This window comes from Synchiropus splendidus, chromosome 3 (assembly GCF_027744825.2).
Source record: "Synchiropus splendidus isolate RoL2022-P1 chromosome 3, RoL_Sspl_1.0, whole genome shotgun sequence".
Classification (NCBI taxonomy): domain Eukaryota; kingdom Metazoa; phylum Chordata; class Actinopteri; order Syngnathiformes; family Callionymidae; genus Synchiropus; species Synchiropus splendidus.
In genome coordinates, this window is record NC_071336.1 from 9868562 (window position 1) to 9894354 (window position 25793).

General features: G+C 40.8%; 1 protein-coding gene across 16 annotated transcripts in view; it reads right to left on the reverse strand.

The window, feature by feature from the left end:
* The window catches only part of nrxn2b (neurexin 2b), a 633241-nt gene that overhangs the window by 295459 nt on the left and 311989 nt on the right, over positions 1 to 25793 (reverse strand). For all 16 annotated transcript variants that reach the window (XM_053860769.1, XM_053860768.1, XM_053860772.1 and 13 more), the window contains 3 exons: positions 11054 to 11173; positions 9081 to 9462; positions 7419 to 7609 (listed from right to left, as the gene is read on the reverse strand). In XM_053860769.1, the coding sequence (XP_053716744.1) occupies positions 7419 to 7609; positions 9081 to 9462; positions 11054 to 11173 (693 nt within the window). The remainder of the gene's footprint in view (positions 1 to 7418; positions 7610 to 9080; positions 9463 to 11053; positions 11174 to 25793) is intronic.

The following is a 25793-nucleotide window of genomic DNA, read 5'->3' on the forward strand; positions in this document are numbered from 1 at the left end:
AAACATTAAAGCGTTTTTAGCTTAACTCCTGTCGCCCGTCCATCACGGAGCAACACACAAACAAACAACCAAGACAAACAAATCTGAGCTCCAAATGAGCATGTTTTTGGATAGTTTGAAGAAACCGGAGAAAACCCATGCACGCATGGGGAGAACATGCAAACTCTGAGCAGGAATGCTATCGGTCCGACCGGAAGTCAAAACCACAGCCAGTAGATGAGGTGTCATGAAACAGCACTGAAACTGTGTACTTATTTGCAAAGCCACTTAATGGCACTCTCTACTGTAAAATCATTAGCTCTCAAAAATTTTATTTATTTTTTTTTTTAACTGAGAGCTCTTAAAATAAGGACGCTGTTTTATGAAGCCTCATTGGTCCGTCACTCAAGTTCCGTGAAACAGTGCCCTGATCTTCACAGACCACTGGATAGTGATATTACACAGCACACAGTGCCATTTAGTGGCCTGTGAGCCTATCACATATCAATGACAACACTTCTCACTTTTAGCTATTTAAGAATTGTTAAGTATACTGTTACTCCATTAATCACAGCATTGACATTCATGACATAATTGCCTCCGACTAAGGCTATATTATTATGAAGTGTATGTTGTAAAAAAAATGTTCTAAAAAATGCTCTAAATTACTGGCTACAAAATGTTAAAAAAAAGATTTCAACAAGGGAGTATCAAGAGTGCTAGACTCTGGAGAAAAACCTTCACACCTTTGCGCTATGAAAAACTAATTTGCACCGACTTACATTTCCAAAATACTGTCCAGTTTTCTTACCTACTTCTACTTCTGCTGTTTATCAACCACATTCATGTCTCTATACATATGTATGTCATGTGGACTATCTTGTTCGTCCGAAGGCAGAGGGAAGCGAAATTCCGCACAGGACTAATGAGTACAAGTAATATCTGAAGTGCTTTGTTTATGTGTCTCACTTGTTAAAAGTGGAAAAAGAAGATTCAAATAAAGTGTGTGAAACAAAGAAGGTTGGAAAAATATACAGGTAAACAAAGATCAAAGCACAAACACATCCCATCTGTAGAATGAATGATGAATTACAAAATGCAGCTGTGGAAAAAAGTGCCAGCTTGTTCATTAACAAAGAGGATACAAAAGATGAAAAAGGGTAACAGCGCACAAAGATTAAAGAATATAAATCAGTAAACACAATAATTAACATGAGATAAAAAATTGGACTCTAAAAATACTCCAAGGTCAAATGGGTGCAAAAGTGGCACATAACCTTAACACAAGACTGGTGTCATGCGTCAGAGGCACAGACGCGTAACTGCACATTTGCATCCGTTAACCCCGTGGCACGTGCGTGTAAAAATAAGATTTACATTCATACAAACACGAAAAGTAATTCCGCCTTCATTTTCTAAGTGCACAGATACAAGTGCGACATCCCATGTCATGGCGGTTTACGAAGAATTCAGATAGAAAGCGATTCTCACTGTTACCACTGATAGAAAGACAGATGGTAAGTGCTTCATTTACCCACGTCGCTTTTCCTCAGAAGATTGATGCAATATAATGGCGCAGCGTGTCGCTGCAGCCGATTGGACAATAGACGTCACGTGACTACCGGGAACGCGCATGGAGTAACAGGCACGTATTTCCGCCACTTCTACGAGTGCGCATCAGTTTTATTTACAGGTGTGAGAAGAGGTGCAAAAGGGTGCACGCGCATACGGATCGTGTTCTATGAGTATGTGGAACTTACGCACCCTTTTGGGCGGTGGTTGAGGTGGAAAACTTAGCAATGTGTCACAATTGCAGTTTCAAGAGCTCGTGTTTAGCCACTTGTGTCTGTGCACTTAGAAAATGAAGGCGAAATTACTTTTTGTGTTTGTATGAATGTAAATCTTCTTTTTACACGCACGGGCCACGGGGTTTACGGATGCAAATGTGCAGTTACGCGTATGTGCCTCTGACGCATGGATACGAGTCTTGTGTTACGGGTATGTGCCACTTTTGCACCCATTTTACCTTCATAAATCCCAACAAATATAACAAGGATAATAGGTCAAATCATGGCTTAAGAGGTTTACTGGTAACTGTGTGATAGGTTGTCTAACAATTTTTTTTTCTCCAGCAAAAAACAAACCAACAAAACACGTTTGTTTCCTTTTTCAAACATTATTTCTCAGAGAGGACGGATCGAACATGAATCGTTGAATTGATGAAGATGTCACTTGTCAGTGTGCACCTACCCAGCGAGCTGTTTTTGTTCTTGCCGAGCATTGTGTGTGGATTAGTGGTGAACACTGATAATAACGGGAAAGAAAAGACAGAAAAGCACCGCAGAGATGAAACAGCTAATCTCACTTGCACAGCCGGAAGCGCAGCAGCTAATCAAAATGTGTACACCTATTTTCTTTAATCTATTTTTTTCTTGCGTCTCCTTACATCACCAAGCCATCCGTCTCATATTGTGTTTCAATTTGTTCCACACTTGTGAAAAAAAAAAGTCATCTTTTCAGTGACATCTCTTTACAATTCCACACAAGTACGGCTCATTAGCAAACATCTTCACAAGAAAGGGACAGGCCGGCTGTGAATGCACGATCCGCCTTGCATCTACTCAACCTGAAATTACATCTCGCTGTGTTGTTTCTTCTTCCCTCACACTGTATTCCACAAAGGGATTTGTATCTTTGACAGAGCTCTTTCTCAGCAATCACCGCCATTATTCCATTATTCAGGGAAATTGATGTTTTGACAGAGTCAATTTCAAAACGGTTCCAGTTGAAATGTGTTTAAGTTGTGTTACTGAAAATCTAGTATGTCACCGACAACTGTCTCACAATAAGAGTTGAATTCTAAACTTCTTCAAAACTTGTCTTACTATTTTACTCATGCCAATAATAATTGTTCATCATGGAGAACACTCAGTTGGCACATGCCAAGGAGGTATCTGGTTCAAAGCACATGGCGGTGGCATCAGGTCTGCAGACTTTCGATCTCATCCCCCTATTGTCGAAATGATGGCTGTGGTTATTTACAGAGGTGGCTACACAACAACTTGTATTTGACGTGTGCATTGTGTGTCTACGAGTGTGACTTGACAAAAAAATTTAATCTTTATTGTGTTTACTTCAAGCATCCAAATAAAGAACATGGCCATCTATCTCTCGCTAAATTTCATCATACTGTTATCAGTCTATAGAAAATGTTATAAATGACTCGTGAGCTATTTCACCCTCCCATTTAAAAAACAGCTCAGTCCCTCACATTAGGTCTCCCATTTTCTAAGAATCCACTCCAAAGCTTATTTGCGTCATTTGAAAGCACAAGCAAGATTCTGTCTTTATTGTGCTCCTGGACAAGTGAGACTAGGGAGACCTGTCTCATTGTCATATTGAGGAATTTGAAAAGACTACTTGACATCAAACTTCACAACAGTTCTTTTTCGTTCCAACAGTTCCAAGTTTGTGGCGCACGCATCATCAACCATGTATCACTGCTTTTATAATATTTATTTTGGTTATATTTTGGCTGTTTATTTCTCTATTTCTCTCCTCTCTCAGCATGAGGTGCACCTTTGGCCCATGGCTGGAGCCTGTCTGCTTTGAAGCTCTGCGGCTATTTGAACCACGGACTTCCAGACCTGCGTGCCAGACTGTCGGTGTTCTCAGCCATAGTAATTGGTTCTCGACCCTGTGTACTTTGTGACTGTAATTTGTCTTTGATGTGATTTTGATACGTGTTTCTGTTATATCCTTTTGTGAGTATTGATCTTCACGTGTTTCTTTCAGATCCGCCTGCTCCTGGTTGCTCTTGGTTTTTTTTTTTTTTGTATTTGTTTTGGTAGACATTTTGGACAGTGGACTCCTCTTTGTTGTCGTTGGTGTTTTGGACTGGCTGTCAATCAACAACTGCACTTTTCTGCCTTGCTCAGAACCGTGACACCCAGAAATACCTTTTTTCTTTGGCTGAGGGCCACTACAATATTGACAATATGACTGGAGTCTAAGAGGTAAAGGTGGCTTTATATGTGTTTGACCAGTCTGTACAAGTGATGACAGGCTGCACTAGTGAGTTCCGCTGTGTAATTCTATAATTCATATAATTAATAAGAATCACGAGTCTGTGTAGAGTTTCAAGTCTTCAATTCAAGTCTCAAGACTCGAACCCCTACCTCTGGTTGTTAAGAGTCGCAACTGGCCCTAAAACAACATGGTCAGCAAAAGAAAACATTTTTAATGGAGCAAAGGCTGGATAATAAAATTACCTAAACTTCTTCTTAATTCAGCCTTGAACAGTCTTTGAAATAATAACAATATCTTTTCACTTTGAATGTTCAAGGTAATCCGAGGACTTAAATCGATATCATAAAATATTGAATCATAAAACTGAAGGTAATGATCAAACCTAACCCAATGATGAATGTTTAGCTATTTGCCCGACTCGGCACTTTACTCTGATGTCTGAGCTCTGACTAATATTTGGCCGGGGGAGTTGTCATAGCGGAAGCAGAGCGCAAGGTTAGAATGTCCAATTAGACTTGGGAGTTGAAGACAGAGACATCACTCCCCTCCACCATCAAAAGACCTCTGGTAAAAGATTGACACTATTATTCTTCCTGGCAGCGGAGCTATGGCTCCATGCCCTGCAGACACGAGGTCCACGGATAAAGAAGAGCATGCCCTGAAATGGAGAATGGTGGGGGAAGCAGCAAATGACCCTACGGAGACTCACTCGCCAGTCAATGATTGCCTGTTGACTGGTCACTGTAACAGTCGCCTTCGGGTTCATCGATAGGAAACCATGCATTTTCTAAATAAGCGAAAGAGGCTGAATAGTTTGGTGATTGGGAGTGGTCATGCTGGCTGCAGACCTTTTGTCACTGGGTCAGGAATGCTGTTGCACTTGCTGTAGAGAGGCTCACATATTATATGATTCATTTAAACATTTTGTGGTTTTATTGTACATTAAGAATAGACTTTTTTAGAAAGCACATCCTCGGTTAACTAAACAGTAGAAGGACCACAAGCCAACCCCCATTTCGGTTCATCACAAGTATTTAACAAAAGTCCAGCCATCACTCTTTGGACGGCAATATGAGTGTTTGGACAAGCTAGAACCTCTTTCACGTGTAGCAATTATTTGTCTCCATTCTTAGCTGGCCAAGGCTTCGATAACAATATTGTGCAGCTATAGTGAGTTGAAGGGTCCAAACTGCAAGGTGTCTTAGTGAAGACGGAATATGAGCTGAATTTGACCCTTGTCACCCAGCATTGGTGCGTGCAATAGCCTCATTTGGCCATCGGGTTGAGTTTCAGTTACGTTTTTGTTATCATTAAACTGGAACTTCAGTACAACACTAGACTGCCTATTGGACCTCCAAAGACCATACGAGACCAAAACTGGTTTGTCAATTTGTCTTTCCTATTTAAAAAGTATGAATTATTAATTTCAGTTGCCATAAGTTAATCTTAGGACGCCTTTCCTGCATCTGCCCTCATTTATAACCTGGTATAAGGACACATCAATAAATCACTTTTTTATGTTATTATTATGATTTTTTGAAGGGAAATAAAAGCAGCAGCTGGAGGCACCTTTTGATCTTTTTGCTCATGGTTATTGCTGTTGGAATTCACCCTGACTTCTAATGTGTCCTACAAAAACACCCCCAAGACTCTCCTCATTAAGGGATATGAGTCACTGTCTTAATACATTTGCAAAAGCTGTTGCTTCGGATAAAAGTGTCAGGAGCACATGTAGGCATCAATGATGTCATTTGTCAGGTGGCGGACCAACGTGACTCTCTGAAATAGCATTTCACAATATGCTGTCACTCTAAATTCTTTCAAGAGGAATGCCATGTTTTCAGAAAATATGGATATAAACTCGAAGGGGAGATGTCAAGAGAGAGGCTAGCTTTGACTCTCTATCGTGTACTACTCTATATAAAATATAGCAAATGTCTGCTTCATTCTGGATCTCTTGGTCCATCTCTTCAGGTACTGCCCTCATTTTGTATGATCCTTTAATGGAACTTAATAGAAAATGGTCCGTCCTGATCCCCTCAGTCAACCAGGCGTGGCACCCTTCAATCTCACTTTATTACGTTTCCCTTCAAGCTCATGCTGGTATGACTGTTATCCTCCCAGTTTTGAAACACCTCCATAGTTTATTCTGAGTAATTTCATGACTGCCTCCTTCCTACATTGGAATCTGACCATCACCAGCACCTACTTCATGACATTTATGACACCTAAAGGAACGGATGCTGCTTGAAAAATATCAATCAGAGTACAAACCTTTTTCCTGCCACTCTGTTAAATATTATTAATAGTGTTTACCTAATGTGGCTCACACCCTCCTGTGTCTTCCCAGAGACAATCTCCAGTTCACTTAGTCTGCGGTGTAAAACACCACCATTACCTTCCCTACCAATCTCCACGGAGACAAAGACAGCATTCAGTGTCAAGTATGCTGAAAGACCATGATTTACTGAGTATACCTCAAAGAGAGTCCACAACGCGAGAAAAAGCAGGATGAAAAATGCCGCCGTTTTGTCAGCAGCAAATCGACCTCTTTTGGTAAGAAATAATTACAGGGGCAGGGAGTAATAACACCAACTGGATGGGCAGCGTGCTCTGACATTCATAGAGATGTGTATGACTTGCTATGTCCTTCTGTCTTGTTTAATGAAATGTGAAAAGGTTGCGTTCTTCGCCTCAATCCGCCGGTGTCATTCAGTTAATTCTCACGATACAGATGCCATCACGGGCAAATAACGCTTATGTCTGGCCGTGCCAGCTGGTCTTTGTGTGGTGGTGCTGAGAGAGGCGGAGGGATGTCCAGGTCATGGTCCACTGGACACTCTTACAAAGCAGTTGAAGGCTGTGGTGCTGTAGCCTCTGTTGGGTGACTGGGCGTTATGCTTTACACTAAGTTCTAAAGTGTGACTTTGAGCACAAAAAACAGGAAAAGTAAGTGCCTGTGGACTGGAAAAGGAAAGAGGAAATTAACGCCAACAGAAAATGAAACCATCTTAGTTCTGCTTGTGAAGCAAAAGAGATTTTTTCTTTTCATAGGAGGGCAGAAAAAGAGTTACTTGATTTAAAAGCTTGGGCTGCTTTATACTCTCACAGCACCGAAATAACAATGCAGATAAAAGATTGAATGCACCTTGAAGGAGAACAAAAATCCTTCCACCGTGGAGAAAAAAATAAATAAAACGAATCAATGGAAGTAAAGAAGGCTCCTCTAAAAGCTACCCTGATTCCTTAAAAGGTTCTAATTTAGATAAATTGGAACTGGCATTAGTCCATGGCGCCCTTCCAGAAACACTTAAGAGAAACAGCAGGGATGACACTGGAATAATTATTTCCAGTCAGTGGTCTGTTCTGCGGAACAATCTATTAAAGAGTGTCAGAATGTCTGACGGTACCTTTCAGGTCCAGGTTGCGGGCGCCATTGGAGTGCTGCGTTACGGTGCGTGAGTCGATCTTGAGTGTATGTACATTGTTGGCATCCCGGGAGACCACAACGTTGTGCCACTGGTTGTCGTTCAGCGGCTTGTCGGAGTTGCCCTTCATCAGCGACGGCCCATTTCCAAGGTCAAAGACATAGTGCACAAAGCTGAAAAGGCAAGTTACGTAAATTAGGTTATTTAGCCAATGGGAAAAACGGAGTGCTTTCAAATGATATTGAGGTAAAGGGACTCTGACAGGTCACATAGGACAATGTTGCTGGTAAATATTTCACTTTCAGTGACTCATTTATCAAACCTGACTATATTTCCATAAATTGTAGTTTAAGAAAACAAGTTTTAGAAGTACATAAATCCTGTCTTTATGTATGTATTTTAAAGGTGTTTTCTGAAATCTGATCTAGGTTTCACTGACATTTGACTTGAATCTTAAGTAAAAACACAACTCTACAATATCAATAACAATATGTTTATTTGTTAAACTATTATGGAATTGCTTCACCATTGAAAAACCCACTTGACTCTTCTTTTTTGGCGTGCTATGTGTGGTTATGTCAGAGCGCGAGTATACAAAACAATTCATGACACAAATTTAGTTTTGATATAATTTAAATGAAAGACCAAACCAACTGTGAGGTTGACACACGTCAATTGCCAATCTGCTCATAATAATATAGACTCAAGTGTATTTAGTCACATTTGCACTCCATGTAGTCGACAAACACAAGCAACCTGTGCGCCACCTAGACTGCTTTAATTTGTGTTGTTTTTCTGATGAGAATTGATGACATATTTAAGAGCACGAACACCTGACAGGTATATCAATACATATAAATGACCATGTGTATTTGTCTCTGTAGTGTCTGGAGTCCTGCCTTGTCCCCGCATTTCAGTGTCACTCAGTGCCGTCCATATCAGATACTGTAGACAGCTGAAGCTGATATTCACAAATGCCATTTGACCCTTGCATCGCTATCTTCTTTGTGAGGCAAGCATGGCCAAGCTTGTGCCATGATATTCATTTCCCTGTGTTATATTATGTGTTATTAAATTAGTATATTTCTTGTGAATGCAAACCTCCACAGATGCACTCCTGTTTAACCAGCTGCCACTACAAACATTTCTTCTTCTTTCTTGAAATACTCTTGAAAGATTTATTTCTTTGCTTCTTCCTCACAAGTGAGGCATTGTTCCTAAAACACTTGCTGGTGAAAATGACGGTGGGAAAGATTAAACACCAGATATTTGCTTTTGATTAAGAGGATCCAAAAAGCCCGACTGAGCCAAGCAGAGTTGACAGCTGCCGTTTTTTCTCAGGCAAACATTGATGCCACTTCTACCTAGACAGCCTCACTCTCGGTGACAGTGTGTGACTCAATCATCTGTGTAAACTGTCTGATTTAGTTCTCATTGTTTAGATAATAAGCCGTTTCAAGGCTAAAAGCATACGGCTTAAATGGTTAAAGATCCATTTGGTCGACTGTTGCAATAGTAAATTTGGGTCAAGCTATAGTTTTCACAGAAGGATTAGTCTTTAAGCCAGAGTGGGCGCTTTGTATTATCAACGTTTGAGAATAGTAACTGATGAAAGCAAAACAAGATGAGTACATTATGTCTTACCCTTTAACCAGCTCCACAACAATGAAGTCGCTGCCGTCTCCGGAGTTGAAGAGCATCAAGCCATCAGGCGTTGTGGTCTTGAACTGGAAGAAGAGGTGCATGGAGGCGTAAGCCTGCAACGTAGCTAATGCCAGGTAGCTGCTTTTCGTTCGAAACGTCACTGGATCTGCGATAATGTGCCGCATGCCGAAGCGTGCGTTCAGCTCGCAGTATGAGATGTCCCCGTTCTTGCATTGGTCGAGATAGGGGATGCCATTGAAGGTCAGACCCTGGAGGTGGCCGATGAAGTTTGAGGGCACCACAGAAATAAAGCGGCGTTCCGTCATTATTCCGGTCTCGATATTGTGAAACTCGAGGCGTGTGTGGGCGCCCGTCATCTGACCTGAAATGACAGAGAAAGCAGGTGTATAATTCAAGCAAGTGTATATAACTCAAGCACGCAGGATCGTGGATTGCTATGAAAAGGACGCTGGGTGAAGCATACGAATCTATTTTCACCTGGCGACTGACTTCCAAATGGCCTCCTGTTTACTCATCTTCTTATCAAGTGAGGAATGTTTAACCTAGCGTTGAAGCTCAAGTACCTTTTAAAGACCAGTATTAAATGTGTCACTGTCGAGACAGATGAAGTTAAGCATCCAATTAATAATGAAAACTAGTTTCTAAATATACTATATGTTCATGTAGTTACGTGGGCGTATTCAATTTGTGTGAGGTTGGAAGTAAATCACACAGCAATATAAGAAAACACAACTTAAATATTGTTGACTGGAGATGAGCAGTAATGAACTTGGCAGCGCGCTGCTTGGGCAAGATGCGTTGAAACCTTTGCCAAGACTTTGCATGTCTTCTCCTTTTTCACCATAACTAAGCAGTTATATTTAGTTGTGCATCACAGTGTCATTTCTTGCTTCTGGCCTCGCCCTTTCTTCTTCGTGCCCTTCATAGAACCCATTGCAAATATTCTGGCTTTCTTATCCTTTACTCCATCTGAAGCCCGAGGCCATGGCACTGGGTGCTCAGGACTCCAATCTTTTCTCCTGACCTTTCAAGCTAGTCATTCTATCACTTACAAATATAGAACAGACTTGAACATGAGCTTCTAAACACTTTTTTCTTATCTGGATTTCTATTCCAAACCAGTCGAGACCGACAGAGACAGCAACCTGCCACAATTGGCAAAAGAAGGATTCTGGCTTTTTGTTCATTAAAAAAAAAATTTTTTTTTATTATTTATCTGGATTTTCAAACTGATCCACACGAGGGCCACCGTGGGTGCCGGTTTTTGTTGCAACTGACCATGAGGATACCCAAACACAGGTAAGACTGTTAACTATCAGACCGATGCAGTGTGTTTCACCCGCTGCAGCTCATTTGTGGATCAGTTTGAGACTCCTTACATATACTGTCTTGGTCTCCAGTCTCGATAATGTCTTGGTCTTTATTTGTGTGGTCTTGACTCCAATACCAGCCACTGGGTTAGAAAACATCTTCACATATACCTGTAGACAGTATTGCTCACATTGCACCACTCTGTCAACAGAGAGTGAGGGATTCAAAAAAACGATGGATTCAGACGGTATTCTGGAACACATCTCTGAGTGATTAACATAAAATAATAATAATAATAATAATGTTATTAATCACAACAGAGTACATCTGCTGTGAAAATGGTGTCCTAATATTCAGAAGTCTCTGGATGCAACTCTCAGCAGTTTCAATATTTTACTTTGAAAAACAATTTCCATGAAACCTCAGCCCATTTTTTTTTAAACAGAGCGCCACCTGCTGAACTCTGATCTCTATGATCTAACCATTTAAATACACATGACACTCTATGGGAGGCTCAAGCACCAAAACATATATCTTGCTAATGTTTGGAGGGTACTAAAAAAGCTAAGTGGCAAGGATGGGTGTGCAGTGTGGCCATGTTAAGCAGAATAGAGTCCAACGGTGCTTCACGTTCTGCTTACCTTCCACAGTGACATTATCCACAGAGAGCTGCAGGCTCTTTCCCCTTCGCACCACCTTCACTGTGTGCCACTCGTTATCGTTCAGCTTCTGTCCCGCAAACAGCATCTCCGGTCCTTTGCCTGTAGTGGGAGGGAGTTCCAATCACAAACAGAACAGCGGGGAAGATGAACACACACCCACAGCTTTCCACACGCAGTTGTTGCGAACACCAGCGGAGAAAACCTGAATGTTTGCAAAATGTACCCCCGTACACAGGAAATAAAAAGATTCTGGCTTCTGCACTGACAGAGCTATGAAGGCAAACATCATATCAGATGCTGGCCGACATGCAGCAGGAGGCCACCAAAGATAAAATCAGGAAAACGCTATAACCAACTGGAGAGGTGAATAGTTTCACTTATACATTTCACTTCAGTCCATAGTCAATGACGGAGAATATATACTGTAGGCGCTGCTTCTACTAACAAGATGAAAATATTAAAAGGGGCCCTATTATGTTTTTTCATGTTTGAAGAGTTCTCTACAGAGAAAAGGATAAAATGTCACCAGGTTCGTCCATTTCAAAGTAGCTTACTGACTAAATAGCATGTACGGAGGCTGCACTAAACGCTCCGCTCCGTATTGCACATTCCTTTTGCCTATAGTTGCGATTATGTAATTACACCTGTCTGATAGCAAGGTTCACAGCATGTAACACATGGAACCTCTTTTTAATTGTGGCAACTTGAAAGATGAAGAAATGCTGCTTAGACATTAGTTTCCCTTTCCAGCGCATTTGTGTACCATTTGAACTACATCCAAACCAATATCCTTCTTTACCTACAACTGGCCAGACTCATATTTATGATTTGGTTCTCCAAGTTTGGGACAAGAAGAATATGGTTACCTCTTTTTACTTTTTTTTTTCCCTCCGTTCCCAGGAAATATGTTTCTTGCCACATCACTGTTTTCACATATTGCACATAAAAAAAGTAATTTCCTGCTTATCTGTGAAATGTTTTTTATGATACAGTGGTTTCCTATTGTGCATTCTCTTCTCAGGCTCATGAAAGTGGATTGAGAAGCTTTTAAGAAAAGATATGAATAGTTGTCAGCTGAGGATTTGACACAGAAAATATTTGAAAGGAAAAAAAGCGAATAGAAAGGTAGCAAGTGGTTAACTTAGGTGTAACAAAGGAGCACCAGAGCCAGCTGGCTGATGTAAGATTGCAAAAAAGCGCTGCTGCAATGAGCATGATTTCTCTCCCTTTAGAATATACCCCATGTAATATTTATGATCGGAATGCAAGGGCCAGTACTGCACTGTATGAGAAAGAGCCATTTTGGCCAACACAACTCCTAACAATGGCATTGCGGACAGAGATATTTATGCTGCCTTGGCCTAGTTAGCCAAGCGAGAAAGACCTCTGGGCCGGAGGGGGAGGTATAAAAGAAGCCTGGGACCCATTGGTTTGCAGGGCAAACTGACACACACTGTAATAAAAAAAAAAACACCAGAGCGCTGGATGAGATTTCCTTGTCACCCTTCTGTGTGTGTGTTTGAGGAGTGTGGCGGATGAAACTAGTTCTACCAATTTGCAATATATATTGCAGTGCAGAATTTTACAAAGAGACCAAATAACAAAAAAAAAAAAAAAGGACTTTCCATCATACTCAGCTCAACTTGAATTCAGAGATGAAAAATAGGCAGAGCCAAAAAATGTTTTACCACAAACCTCTGCCTAGAAACTTCATGACTATGGAAACAGAGATATAGTCCACAATACCATGATTCTGCTAATTCTTCAAGGTAACAGAAAAAATGCCTTTTAGCTTCAATTGTCTTTCAGTAAGTCCTGAAAGGAGCTGGTGTGTGAGTAGCAGAGGAGAGAAGCAATACAAGTCGATGAGGAAACCTTCAAAACCGAGTGCTTGCAGAGCTACAGAAGGTAATCGGTTGACATGTCATCACTTCTAAGTTAGCCCTTTCCCAATGAATCCGGAAAATGCCATGAATATCCATTCAATGCAGCACTCAAACAAACACGTAAATAAACATCAGTCCTTGAATTCCGGGCATCAAAGAGAGAGAGAAAAAAAAAGCCAAAATCAAAAGAGTGATGTTTAAAACTTGAGGATTTCAGTTCCCAGTTAAGAGTGGGGAAGAGAAAAAAGTAAAAGAAAAACTTTTGTTCTTTGCTATGTACATGAAAGTTTCAAACAGATGCATCAACATCTGATGAGTTCGTCTTTTTTCATTTAGAATTTTGAGTTTTATGCTAATCATCTGACAACAAAAAAGAAAAAAAAATACTGTTTTCAGGCTGCGTGTACAAAAATGTCTCAAAATTCTAACATGAATTACATTGTGATGCAGACAAGTGCGATGCTCGGTCGTCATGACTGGGTCAAGCACCCATGCCATTGTGTGTCTTCACCAGATGTGCCAACTCTGTAGACAAGCAGTTCGGACATTCAGCTCCATAACAGTCTATTAAGAAGGTCAACAGTGCAAAATAATAATGCAACCTGATCTTGTCCGTCTGAGTATTGTCACTGTTCTTTCTCTCCACCGGCTTCATACATTTATGCTAGTTTATGTTTGTAAACCGTGGTTGTTGCTGTCGATTACAGAGCCCGTTTGAAAAGAACTTTTAGGCCATGATGGTGCTGATGGTTGACACTCTGTTGTGCCTCTTTCTTGTAAGTTGTTTCCCTACTCCTTACAACGGTCGACATTTCTTAGGAAGCACGGGCTCTTTGGCAGGATGAGAACATCCAGCCGTCACGCAGCAGCTTAGCATCTCATCTCCGATACTGATGCTGGAAAGCTAAGCTCACTCTAGGGATGTCATCAAGGCACGTTCCCGGTTCTCACTTAGCGCAACACTGTGCCAAATTTGATTCAGTTTTATATTCTTTGAGTGTTACATATGATCATTTCATGCTGCATATTTATGCACAGTTCCACAACCTTATTCGGGACTCTTCCAGAATCTACTGTTTGCTTTAAAAGACTGTGACTAATATGGAGTGTAGAACAATTAAAATGTCCTCACACAAAAATATAATAAATGTGCTTGGATTTCTAGAGGAGGAGAAAGCTCTATTGTGTGACGGACTTCATGCCGTGAAGCCGCTTGTTCCTCTTCGTTACGCCACAGCAGTCATATGTACTCTGATACAGTTTGAGAACAGTATCGCAGGAACTCATCAAACTGACAGGAGAGACTGAAGCTGACCATCAAACAGTCATCTGTGTGTAATGATGACAAAAGTGATGCCGGGCTAACCTGGAAAAGGCAAGTGATAAATGTTTGTTCCACCGAAAAGACAAGAACACTGGCTCTTCATAAGCTTTGGTCAATACCTGCCATCCTTCACTTTGGCTGCACTAGAACATTAAGTGAGACAGTTTTGTCACATTAGAAAATATCTGTCTGTGGAGGGACCTTCAGACGGTGAAAATACTTCACAGAACAATGTGCACACTCCATTTTATTTTATTTTGTAGTTTCTGCATTTAAGCAAAAGCCATTTCAAATCCAGGAGTTAATATGTAAATATTTTGTCTTCATTATACTTGCACGTTCACTTTTAACATCAGTCTTTATTATATAATAGGACTGGTATTTGAATATGTGCTGACTAATTCTCAATTTTAAGAGAGATTGGACTGGTGAATCAGCTGTCCAGATGCTAAAGGTCACCAACTATTTAGATCAGTGAACCGTAAATGTTGAAATGTTGTCAACAGTGAAAGGCTTCGGGAAATTATTCAGGCAAAAACTGACGAAAATGATTTTACATGCACGATTTTACATGAGCTCCTGCGGTACTGAAGAGAGAGGGGGAAAAAAAAACATGTCCCTTTTCATGATGAGTAGTGTTAATAATTGTCAGATGAAGATCATTTTGAAGTGGCAAATAAGTGGGATAAATAGCTGCGACTGAAAGAAAATCAATCGCAACAGTACTTTACGTTTCAGTCTCATCGGTTCTTCATTGCTCTAAAAGATGAGGCTACTTTTGGTTTTGTTGAATGGACAGGTAGGTGAAGAAAAACTTCCACATAGTTTTGTCCGACTCATTCTTCCCTATATCTGACATGCTCTTTTAATGATAGTTCTGTGTGGTCATTCTGACATGCAAACCGTCACAAACAATCTCTGTCGGATCATGGATGTGCAGCAGAGCCCTGAGCTCGCCTGACACAATTCTTATGCTAATGAGCAAGCTACAATCTGATGGTGGCCAAAAGGCTGGAAGCCAGACAGAGACGAAGGACCACTGCTGGCCAACACAGCGTCCCAAATCGCAGCACCACATTTCCTGTGTACAGCTGGTGCAGGAAATGACAATAAAACAAGTCATGACTCATAAAGTTGGAGATGGAAAAAAACATTGGGGAGAATGAAGTTGGGCATTTGTCTGCGACACTAAAGCACATGGATGGGAAGGCGTCCGGGGTCGCGCGGTGCTCAGGGATGTGTCAGGGAGTCAAACTCTTAATAATGTATGATGACAGTGCTGACAGGCAAATTATGCAAACAAGCAATACATATTTGCTTCAGCTCTGCACAAGCAGTGATTAAAAGCAGTCAAAATGCAAAGGTGATGGAGAGATAACCCATCATTTGACATTGACATTTACTATTATTTTAAGATTATTTCACGATTTATCAATCTTCTTCTCTTGAAGTGTCCCAGGCTAAATGGTCTCCACCGTCTGAGGACGAATCAAGTTGAGAGTAAACAATGAAGACTGAGCTCAGGTGTTTAGGACTGATGATGAAAGGAGGAATTGGAAATCACCTTTTCAGTGGCAACTGCCAATAGAAATGTGAAAAGAAGAAAGAAATAAACTTTTTCTTTCTTGTTTGATTAACTATTTACTTGTACTTATTAACTATTATTATACAATTATAATATGCCATTCATATTTGACAGCTTTTAAACAGATTTAACTGAAGGCAATTTGAAGATGTTTTGTCTTTTTTGAAACTCTTTTTTTTTCCATTTGTCATGTTAACATCAGCCCATTTTCTTAATTTTATTTCAAACGTGAATTAGGGTTCGACTTCCATTTTGTGACAAACTCACTTTTACAGTTGAAACTAAGAAACGCAGGAAGTAATAACCTTGACAATTTCACGCATTTCAATGGAAAACACAGACTGTTGAAGTCGTAGTGTTGCCGACTGAATTACGGCAACTCAAATATCAAGACACATAATTTGAGCTTTTCAAATGATGGGTGATCCAAATTGAAGAACAGTAATAGCATTAGGAGAGTAAACTAGGCAATCTCACCATCGAATTGAACATTATGCCCTTATCTATAGTGTGTTGTCAGAGCCTGAGCGGTGGCGTGAGCAAGAAACTTGTCTTGCACAAAGCCACTAATCCAATGTGAATAACTCACTTAAACAATTTCCACTTCTGCTGGAAATAAGTCAGACTCCACAGACAACCTTAGAACCATCTCACAGAGAGAACACAAAGAGAAAAGAAAACAAACCAGGTCTGCTTATTCCCCACTGGACGGAAGCACAAAAGAATTAATTCTGTTTGTCACTGAAAAGCGAGCGCAAGACAAAGACTGACTGATTCCAGTGGGAGAGGAGACAGAGGCGGGACGGTGCTAAGATGAGGATCTGTGTCGGATGATTGGAATTGATTTCTCATGCGGAGAATCAACAGACAACAAACGCTGACCTAGCGGGAATTCTAATACCTGGCCTTTTTGTGAATTCACAGCAAGACAATGGAGGCAGAGTGGGACGTCTCTCTAAATTTCGACTTAAGATGACAGATGCTGTAATGTAAGTCAGAGTGGGAACAAGCAGCGGGACTTATTTATGTTTTATATTAGCATTTCACTAACAGGTGATGGACCTTGGGCAAACCCCTGTGGTGCGCCCATCTGGAGAAGCACTTTCGGAGGTGAGCACATGCAGAGTTATGAACAAGCCTCTCTTCGTTTGAATACATTTCCTGTGGACCAATCACATATATTTGAGTGCATGTGAAGCTTTTGTCTGCTTTGGGGTATATTTGTCAGGGACATCATTGCTTATTTATGAACACAGAGGAGGATATTTCCGTATGATGAATGCAACTTTTTAGACAGAGCAGCTTTATTATCAAGTGCAACCCACCACTTATCTGACTGGGTCTCGATGAAAAGGAGCCATTGCTTTTCCTGCTGAGTCAGTTATGCTGCTAAACATATGTATAGGAGCTTTTCCTGTGTGTGTCAGATTAATGGGGCACAAGGGGCCACTAAATAAAGCAATGTGCCTTGCGCGTTCTAACCCTCAGAGACGGCAGAATCTCTCGCTATCATCATTTAACAACAGACTTTAACAGGGGAATCTATTGAGTTGGCATTAACCAAGGCCACGCTGCTTTTATTATGAGATAACAGACAATATTTCTATATGGACGGAGATATGAGCTCGCCCATTTTCAATGTTCAAAAAACAGTCATATATGTGACGCCCACACGTGTGATGGTGTGAGTGTTCATCCATTTCTGAGTAATTTAATTCTATATATTAGTCTGCACTATAATTTATTGCCTGCACAATCTGTTTGCATTGTGCTGTCAAACAGTCTGACGCGTTGATGTGACCCACAAAGGATCATGGGAGTGAAGACGCACAACATGCTAAACTTTTTCTTGAAAGATGGAAAAAGGGAGGAACATGTTTGCCATTCCGAAGCAATGCAACTTTATAAGCCACTGTGTTTTATCACGCATCTCATTTGTATGTTGTGTCACACACTAACTTATTCTTTAACGTCTTACTAAGATTACGATCATTCTCGAAATCTGTATTTCTTCCAATGTCTGTACAACTGCATATATGGCGATGAATCTGAAACCTCAGGACACTGGTGCTTTCCATTGATTCAGCCTGCATCCATACAAGTTCAAGCGAATGTAAAGTAATCCTTCAGACAGCAGGGTGTTCTCAGGAATTTCTCAGGTGGAAGTAAATAACACACCAGCAAAATAAGAAGATGCACTGATATTCTGAAAGCCTTTTTTTACTTTACTGAAAGTCTTTGTTTTCATCCAATATTGAATCTTGATATATATATATATATATATATATATATATATATATATATATATATATATATATATATATATATATATATATATATATATATATATATATATATATATATATATATATATATATATATGTACCATGACCTTCCTCCTCTATAATCATGCACTGGTCCCTATTTCAACCTTGACATCATTTTGTTGTTCGGGCTTTAGTTTTCAGTGAAGAGTGAGCTGAGACAAAAAGGCCAAACCTTGGTTTTAAAATCATGTAAACAAATCACGAAAAAGGTTTGCACTGCTGAAAGTCTGCACTCTCAGTTAAAGATCAAATAAAGAGGACACTAAAAGACAAAAAAAGACAATTTATGAAATCATCGCTACTTTGACAATTTCTTTGCAGAAGCTTCAAATGGATCTGTATTAAACACAAACCATTGACTCTCTTCTGACTCTAAACAATCTTTGTGAATAACAATCAATTGAATGGCCAAAAGCAAAGGCCGAATCCATTATCACCAGACCGTACAAACACCCCATTAAAATTAGTTTTGGTGTCTGAAGAGGGGAATGAAATCTATGAAAATTGGGCATAATGATATAAAAGGCAGTCTGCTGTTACTAAACGGTCTTCTGGAAATTATTTTTGTATCGATCTTCCCTTCGGTTGCTTTGCAAATTAAGGGCAAGTCCTAAACTATTGTTTCGCCAGCACAAAATTGGACATTAATAGTGTTTGTACTCATCTGCTGTTGCTGTCACTGGTGGATAAATGTTTGCGCAGCCCACCCTTCAGAATACAATGGTTTATGTACGTTGCAGGTGAAACTCAGAGAAATGTTTTTGACACAACATCCTATTAAGGCATCATTGCGACACAATTCTGCGGCAGTTTATTACGTTACATTTCTGAGAGTTTCCATGATTTTGAATGAATTTTTCTAAGCCTGAAGTTGCCTGTGTTCTGGGGTTCAAAGTTGCCATATTGAGTATCTGTCAAGAACGTGTCTGTCTTTGGCCCCCGCTTGATCAGAGCTGCATTCGTGAGCGAGTGAGAGCTGCTCTCCCATTCAACCTTGCAAAGGAGAGCAGGACCTGCAGCGCACAGTAGTTTCATCACCCACACACGCAGGCGTGGCGCCTGGCTTTCATGCCAGACTCACAGAGTAGCCTTTCTGATTGGTGTGTCCTTTTTTTTTTATTTTCAGAAGAAAATGAATGACAGTCAAAAAGGGAGCTGTGGAGAGAATTGAAATTACACTTGAGGTAGCTCCTGCCATGGTTTCCTGACGTTTTATAGGAGAAGAAAGCAGGTTTGGACTTTTCAAGAGCTGCGTGATTCAGTTTAAGACTGTTGGTGCGCACATTGTTTGTCTTGGGGTTTGTGTGCTTCCCAATTATGTGCCAATACGGTCCCCACCATCTGTGTCCCTGGCATGACTCGGTACAGTCGCTAATGAAGACAGATATCACCCGACGCACACACACTTTCTTCCCGTACGTCCGGAGCACACAGCCCTTATGTTCAAGCACACATTGATTCACAAATAGTCACACTTGCCCGGACGTTGGCAACATCCTCCTGAACTGCAACTCCTTTGAATTCACAGAACACGCCATTGATTTCTTTCCCTTCGACTGAGCCTCGCAGTGTGTTGTCTCTTAAGTTCAAACGCTTCAACGCTCCCCTCCCACCGAAATGAGCAAATCCCATAAATAGTGCATATCTCATTGCCCTGCAAAAAAAGGACCCCCGATGAGTGGTGAAAGGCATCCCAACAGCCACCTCCAGTCAGGGTTTACACAGACGGCAATTTACATTCAATTCCGGTGAAGGTTTTGTATCTCAGGCAATACATGTTCCTTCATAATTCCACATTTCGCATACATCTCATATATATATATATATATATATATATATATATATATCTATATATATATATATATATATATATATATATATATATATATATATATATATATATATATATATATATATATATATAATTCACACTCAACTGCCATTTTTTCTTGGCCTTTCCCTCACTGCTCAGTGTCAACATCAATGTCAATGTGCCATGAAAAGAAGAGAATCATAGCGCTCAGCTCTGGAGGACTGGCTTCTTCGGCACAAAGACTGATGAAGGGTGGATGGACTTGCATTCAAACTGTTGCACAATAGCTGACTACCAACCAAATAGTCACTGCAACATCACCGCAATTCTTGCAAACCATTCTACCACCACCGGACCAAGAAGGTCAAACTTCACAAAGGTTAAACACAACTAATATCCAAAATATATGAACCATAATGCCAGCAATAGGTGTGATAGTTAATCGATCTACAACAGACCAGATCTATTTCTTAGTTGATAAGTGTGTCAGTTTTATTTATAAGATCAAAGATCACAGGAAATCCTCAGCTGACTGATGGTTTCACGACAGCAATTTCTAATACTTTAATTCCAGTCATTAATGTAGTGTGTTTTAGTCGCATATTGTACATTTCCACATTTTAAAAAGCCTGTGAGCACTGCAAAAAAACATTTCAACTTTTAAGGGTATTTTCTCTTCTGAAAATAAACATACCCTCACATGCCATCTCCCACTAGTTCATGCTCTGGAGGCTTGCGAGAACTCAGTTACACAGATTTTTTGGATGCCACGCTTCATCAAACCCCAGGTCCAATGCACTTTCCTCACGTCTTCGGCCAAGGATTTCACCCAGCTCCAGCGCAACACAGAGCAGATGGGTTGGTTCAGGGTGGCATCACCCCAGCCAAACCGCAGTCTGGGAGGCAGAGGCAGACCCGGGCCAACTACACACCATACCAGCCGCTGGAGAGTGATATCGGGGTCAGGGAGATGAAGGAATAGCTTGATTTTACAGTGCAGATGCTGAAGTAGCAAACACACCAAAAGCACAAATTAGACTGTTTTGACTCCCATCAAGAAATAAAGAAGTGATTTGACTGTCTGGAGTACTGCTCAAGTTTGCTGGTTTGGGGTTGTTCATTTTGACAAACACAACTCAAATATATCAGCTGACTGACTGAAATGTATCATCACTAAGTTGATGCTTTGTTTTACGTTTCCTCAACAATTTCCAATGGTGGATTGAGGGACCAAACATTGTTGAAGTCTTTTATTTTTCTTTTGCTGCTTGGAACATTTTTCCTCTGATGCACTCACAATGGTAAAATGATGTAAGGGGCTCAGCATTGCTCATTTTCATAAGCATGCAGAGGCACCAGTCTGTCCTTTACAGAAGGTAGCCAGTCTTTGGGAGGTTAATGGCTGTATGCTCCTCACCACCTCCACACTTGACCACGCTTGATAACTGTCTGAGGGGCCGGGTCACAAGCCCTCGCAGTAGCTCTCCCTCCCACCAGCCTGGATGTGAGAATCCGCCTCACCATTCTTGAGATGCAAAAGAAGGCATGTCTGTCAAAATCCAGCCAACGTGTATATGCTTTTTCATCTAACCATAACATCCCAAAAGGCAAAAGGAAGAATTCACTACCATCTTGGAGGAAAAAGGCAGGTCTGAGAACGGAACAGGGTTTCCAAGTAATTAAAAGTACGCAGACATGTTTATTCATTAGCTTTTGAGTGATTCTGTGTGGGCTTTCCACTGCATGATCGCTGCCTGATATCCATTTAAAAGTGAGGTAATGTTTTGCATCGCGGCCCATCTGGAGGAGGACGATAAACTCACACATTGTGTTTACGGGTTCATTTTCACTGTCGGACCAGCATCCGTGACAGACGATGAGCCAACTCTCCAAATTCAATTAGCAGCAAACTGAAGAGGTTTTACAAGACAAAACCATCGTAGACGCCAAAAACCCACACACCTCCCTATTAATGTCATGAATAATGGTATATGACTTGGATATATTGTTTGAATTACGATCACTTCCCTTAGACTTTCAAACATGATCATTGATAATTCATATTTAAATGCTATTAAATGTACTTAAACAAGATCCATGTCTTCAGAGCGCTCCTTTATATGCAGCGTGGTGCAGAGAGGTGGAGACACTAAACCCACAATGGTGGTTCAACACCAAACAACTGCATTCATTAGGCATAAAATACTGTCATTCAGAGGGGACCGGGGACGAGGTGCGCTGTGAGCCACCTGGGTGAGAATAACTGCCATTATTCATGAAACGGAGAGCAGGAGGAACCGGCTGACTTGACAGGGTCTTGCATGCGATAATAGAAGTTCAAGTGTGCCATTTTCATGGCCAGCCACCATTCAGTCAAACATATATAACAACTTTCATGCACCGCGTGTAACTCAAAGAGCTTCAAAGAATGACAAGGTACAGAGTAGAAAGTCTGATGACCAGGAGCAGTCAATGTAATCTATGGGTGCTGCAGTGAAGCCACTGAAAAAAAGATTCATCAAAGGGTTCGCTGCAGTAATCAAGGTCACTTTTTATATTAAAAATGCCGGTTAATCTACTTGATCAAGCGTAAAATACACAATCAGATTGGATGCACTCAGAAAAGAAAACACACCTGTTGGATTTTGAGCTTTTTTTCACCACATTTACATAGTTTTGATTGTGCAAATGGAACCGTCTGCTGAGACCCAGGGGAGCCATTTTATGAGTCATGACCAGAATTGGTGTTAACTGCTGTCATTGACTTTCACATTTAGAGGTGTGCTGTTTAGAAATCACTTGAGCAAGACCAGACTGGAAAGGACGGCGCGACGGTGACACCTCAACACCAAATCGGGATATTCACATCCATGTTGCGTTTTTTGTGCTCATGCACTATGACTGTTAGTGACAAACCAGACTGTGTGGAATGAATTGGTTAGCTCACTTTCATTTTGGGCGATAGAAGTTGCATAAGTCTGTGGGTGTCTAAAATGAGTGTAGCCATGAAAAGAAAGTGTCTTTTGCTCAGAATCATGACTCATTTGATCATGACTCTCTTTGGCCACCATCCCTAAACAAATAAAGGCAAATGATTACGACCACTTGCTTATATTCTCTCTGTGTCCAACATGTCCCTGTCTCTCTCCAACAACAAGCCTCGTGACTCTGGTATCCCTAACTTCACCCCCAGACTTGAGCAGACCATCTGATGTATTGGTTTCTAGTCTTGTCCTTCCAAGTGACTCCCAATGCAAACCTGAGCACCTTCAGCTCTGCCAGTGTGACAGCCGCCATCCATCATGACAGCTCTCACACTTGAGACGCTGCACTTTTTAATATCGATCAACTGTCCTGGAATCATCACCATGACTAATGCATCACAATGCCGATGCATAACAATGAATGAGTAACACCCTTTTACATAAATAACTACACAAAACTGATCCCAGATTGAGTTTGAAGAGAATAATTAGTGACATGGTTGTGTAAGGGTAGCGACAGAGTGATCCGACGTGACATTTTCCATTGCTGAAGCAGACCACTTGATATGGCATTTTTAAATGTCTTGCTGCGCAAACAGCACTTTGCCTTTCGTACATCTTAAAGTGAAGCATGCATTTGAAATGGCAACGCCTCTGAAGTAAAATGACTAGACAAGGAGCATCTAAGAATGATCTTTATATTTGTATGTCTGGTGTTCAGCCAGTTTTATCACTCTGGTAGCACTTTTCTGAGAACAAAGGAAATGAAAGAGGGTGACAGGTGCACTTCCAGGAACTCTTCAGCCAGACTACTCCATCCTCCATTATGGCTCCTGAACTTGAAGACAATAAACTGTCAATTACCCAGACAGAGGTCTCAGGGTTGTTGTAGAGACAGGTTGTCCCAGAGTGTCTTTCCATTATAGAGGCATTGTACTTGGACATTTGTAACACCTGCCATGATGGATGGTTTAGAGACAGTAGTTCTCAGACATAGACAGGGAAAAAGAGTTGATAAAGACTAGTGCAGGGACGATAGGCTTTTGAATGCCACTACAGATGCAGATTAGTTTTATATTCTGATTCTAACTCACTGTGATACTGTGACTAGGGCGATTTGATTAGATTTTTTTCACAGTTAATAGTTTAAAAAAACAAATACAATGCATATCACTCTTAATGAATTCACTAAACAGCAGGTAAGATGCAAGAATGTATTTTGAGGCGAAATTGTTTCAGAAATCGAAATCAGACGACAATAAGCATCATGTAGAACTGTGACTAATGTCACAGTCCTTAGTATGACCTCCATCACATTGACAGTGTTAAGCCAGAATCTACTCAGTGGCATATGTTTAACCCTGCAAATATTTGCAACACCTCAACTGTAAGTCATTACATGGCGTCCTGATTTAAGAGATGGTTGGAAACCCCTTATTCAACTGGATCCCATAAGAGCAGGGATAGTCTAATCTGACCTGAGGCTACTATTATCTAGAAATAATAAAGTGACCCCATGAAACAATTACAGAGATAAGCCAGTAAAAGCAAAACATGCTGTGAGGGTCTTTTCAATCACACATGGCTGAAAAATACAGACCACACACACTCATTTGAAGTGCTCACCTTATCATTCGCCACGTGTTGGCATCTATAACCAAAGTTGATATCTTGTGAGGGAGATATTACAGCATAAAACCGTGGAAAATTGAAGCCTTTTTTTTTTTTTATCCGCTTCTGTCGGCAGTATCATTCTTCTGACCATTTTTCACAACATTTGCCTTGAAAATGTTCCTCAGGGATGGTGATTTATAATTTGAATCAGATTTTGCTGCGTGCTGTTGCAGAAGGGAACGCTCCCCGGGGATAGTCATCAGTCCTGCCAGGCAGTATGGGTCTCGACAGCTCCAGGCTGCTGCCGATTCTCTTATTAGAGCCTTTGTAATGAGTTCACATCCAACTTGTCTTGTGTGCTGCGCGGCACCTGAAGGAGGCAAAAGAGACCCCCCACTATTCTCGCAAATCATCAAAGATTCTCTCACTGATGTTCTCAAACTGCAATGATAATTGTTTCCGTTCGATGGCACGCGCAGCTCAGTGTGAAAGATGTTCTGAATGCCATCCAGTTTTCCGAAAAGTTAATTTGTTTTTGTCCAGCCATTTCTTTTCGGCTTTGACTGCTGTTCTGTCAGATCCTGATGCAATTTCATGCACTTTCATTTGACTGCTTTACAAGCAGAAACCTGAAAATATAACCAAACAGCACATGGGGGGGGAAGCTGGAAGCTGGAAGCCATCTGGAGTCTATCAGAGCAAAAATAGTGATCCATAACCACTGCTGCATTGGAAGAAAGAACCAGGCAAATCTTAAGTATCCTGCACACGACAGTCATGAATTACAGTAAAATACTGGTTAGATTTGACCAACTTATGAAGGTGAACTAAAGTAGTCATTGTGATGATCACAAAGGACTTTTCAGTTCAGAAATAAATACTGAATGTGGAGGAGAAAAATCTATGCGGAGTAGATTTCACCTTTAATTCACTCGCACTCCGAAGCCCTCGATTCTCCCTTTCCACACGTTCCACTAACTACTGTCACTGGAGTCCCACTCTCGCTTTGCCTCGTCGATTTAGATTTTCCTCACCACCACAAACTTGTCTCGGCTTCAGGCTCAACTGAGTTTCCTGCACTTACGCGCTCTATGTTTGAAACAAACAAATTTACACATTAAAATCCACATCCATAATGGCTAACAACAGCAGTGCGTAAAGTGGACCTGTCATAACTACGTGAAAA